General features: G+C 67.8%; 1 protein-coding gene across 1 annotated transcript in view; it reads right to left on the bottom strand.

Annotated features, from left to right (window-relative positions):
* CHLNCDRAFT_140971 (hypothetical protein) overlaps positions 1-2,202 on the bottom strand; it is a gene marked incomplete at both ends in the record, with an annotated part of 3,365 nt that overhangs the window by 714 nt on the left and 449 nt on the right. Inside the window, 5 exons of the mRNA XM_005843420.1 lie at positions 310-456; positions 663-736; positions 1,066-1,189; positions 1,410-1,595; positions 1,756-1,843. Coding sequence (XP_005843482.1) covers positions 310-456; positions 663-736; positions 1,066-1,189; positions 1,410-1,595; positions 1,756-1,843 — 619 coding nt within the window. The remainder of the gene's footprint in view (positions 1-309; positions 457-662; positions 737-1,065; positions 1,190-1,409; positions 1,596-1,755; positions 1,844-2,202) is intronic.

Below are 2,202 nucleotides of genomic sequence, written 5' to 3'. Positions count from 1 at the left end.
TGGGGCAGGGAGGGGACCCCCCCCCCCCCCCCCCAGCTGATACTGTGGGGCTGGCTCCAAGATGGCCAGCTGCATGCAGTACAACCGACCGCCAGCAGCCGACCGTGGCACCAGCGAAGCCGAGCCTGAGGCCCGAGTAGAGGGGCATGGCATGCGGCCGCAGGCTGTGCATGCCGGGCGGCCGGTAGGGCACGCCAGCGCCAACTGCAGGCTCAGTCACACTGGGCGCGGCAGAGGCTGCAGCCATCCTCTAATGGGATGGCGCTCATGCCACAGCCCCAGCACCGCGCTGCCCACCCGCCGCCTCACCTGCACGCACTTCTTGCCGACCCGGCCCCACCCCTTCTTGCAGGCCTTGCGCACGCCCTTGGTGGTACAGGTGGAGTGGACCAGAGCGAAGGGATCATTGGGGCAACCGTCTTCGGGGTGCCCGCAGTCGGCGCAGCCCTTGCGACACTGCACAGGCCCAGGCGCGGGCGGCAAGTGAGACAACACGCCGGGCTGAACACCCCAACGCCCAGCCCGGCCGCAAATTGGAGGCAGACGGCAGCCAGCCAGAGGCAGGCGCCAGGTTGAGAGCGGCTCTGTTGCACGCAGGCAGAGCACGTGATGCAGAGCTGGGGGTGCATGCAGGCACTGCATTGCATGGCACCATCACATACCGGCTGGCAGCTCCCCTGTACCGCAACGTACTGCATCTGGCAGTTGGTGCACACCCTGTGGTCCTGTCCGCAGTCTGCGGCAGCAGGGCAGGCAGACGGCGGCTTAAAAGACACATAATCGGAAGGGCTTGGGTGATGGCCAAACTCACGCGCAAGCACACAAACAAACCACACGCTAATGCCTCGCCGTCCACGACGCAGGGGGGCATGCTCGGCCCAGCCTGCCGCTGCGCTCTGCTGGAATTCAGTGCAAGCAGCATGCCGTCGAGCCTGCGGCGCTTGCCTGCCCGCAACAGCAAGCTTAAGCTGTGATATCAACACGCGCGCTGCCAGGCAACCCTGGCACGGTGGCTGCTCAACCCAAGCAGCTGCTGCGCTGCCTGCCAGCCATCGGCTGCCCCACCTTGGCAGTTGGGGTCGAGGCAGGGTGTGCACTGCCGGGTAGCGTTGAGCCCGCCCATGCCGGGACCGCACCGCTTGCAGGTGGCGGGGCCATTGGGGCACTCGGCGCACCCCTCCACCCTGCACTGGCACACCAGGCACGGTAGGGGCAGCGTGAGGCGGCAGCCGGGCTGTGGTGGCACGCTGGTGACGGCGAGAGGGTGCATGCCTCTCTCTTGCCGTTGGTGTAATGGTGCGTCACCCCCTTGCTCAGCTGCAACACCGCGGCCGCGCCCTCCCACAGCATTCACTTCAAATAGGTGCAACAGCAGAATGCGGCGGGGACAGGTGGGAGGCGCCGCTCACCTGCACGCACGTGCCTCCCACCAGACTAGCGCGCAGGCACAGGGTGCACACCCCGGGCTCCGAGCACTCTGCGCAGATGCACGGGCAGGCCCGGCGCGTGCCGCGTGAAGTGGTGGCGAATCCGCTGCGGCAGCGCTTGCAGGTGCCATCCGGCAGGGTGCGCTTAGCGTCGCAGCCGTGCAGCGGCTGCAGCGGCGCGGGAGGGGACGGAGGCGCGTGGGGCAGCGGTGGGGTGCACCGAATGCAGGCAAGGCATGCAGGCACAGGCGCGGGGCGGGCAGGCGGGCAAGTCGGGCATGCGGTGGGCGATGGGGTGTGGCGCCCTGCTGGCCCTGCTGCCGCCCACCATGGTTGCCAGCTTGCAGCCTTGGAGGGTTCTATACAGGCTGGGAGGGCCATAGAACCAGCCGGCGCACTTCTTGCAGGTGCCGTCGCTGCAAGTGTGGGGAGTGGGGAGGGTACTCACCAGTGGGTTTGAGGCAAGGGCCAACGTCAAGCGCAGCACAGCGCTAGCCCCAAGCCGGCACGGCTGGCATGCGGCAGGGGGAGCACGAGCCAGAGCTGCGTCTGGCTGGTCCCTGGCGGCAAGTCCCCCCCCCCCCCCCCCCCTCCTTCCCCCGGGGGGAGGGGTTCCTTGGGTTGAAAAGGCCTGCCCCCCCCCCACCCCCCCCCCAACCACCTGGACAAAAATAATTCTACAACTGGATGCCCCCCCCCCCCCCATCCCCCCCCCCCCTAAAACCCCCTCCCGTTGTAATTATTAATCTTTGGGTTCTGCATCAAACACCCCTCC

Source organism: Chlorella variabilis (genome assembly GCF_000147415.1).
Source record: "Chlorella variabilis unplaced genomic scaffold CHLNCscaffold_30, whole genome shotgun sequence".
NCBI classification, from domain to species: Eukaryota; Viridiplantae; Chlorophyta; class Trebouxiophyceae; order Chlorellales; family Chlorellaceae; genus Chlorella; species Chlorella variabilis.
The sequence above is the reverse complement of the archived record's forward strand: the minus strand, read 5'-3'. Positions and strand labels throughout refer to the sequence as shown.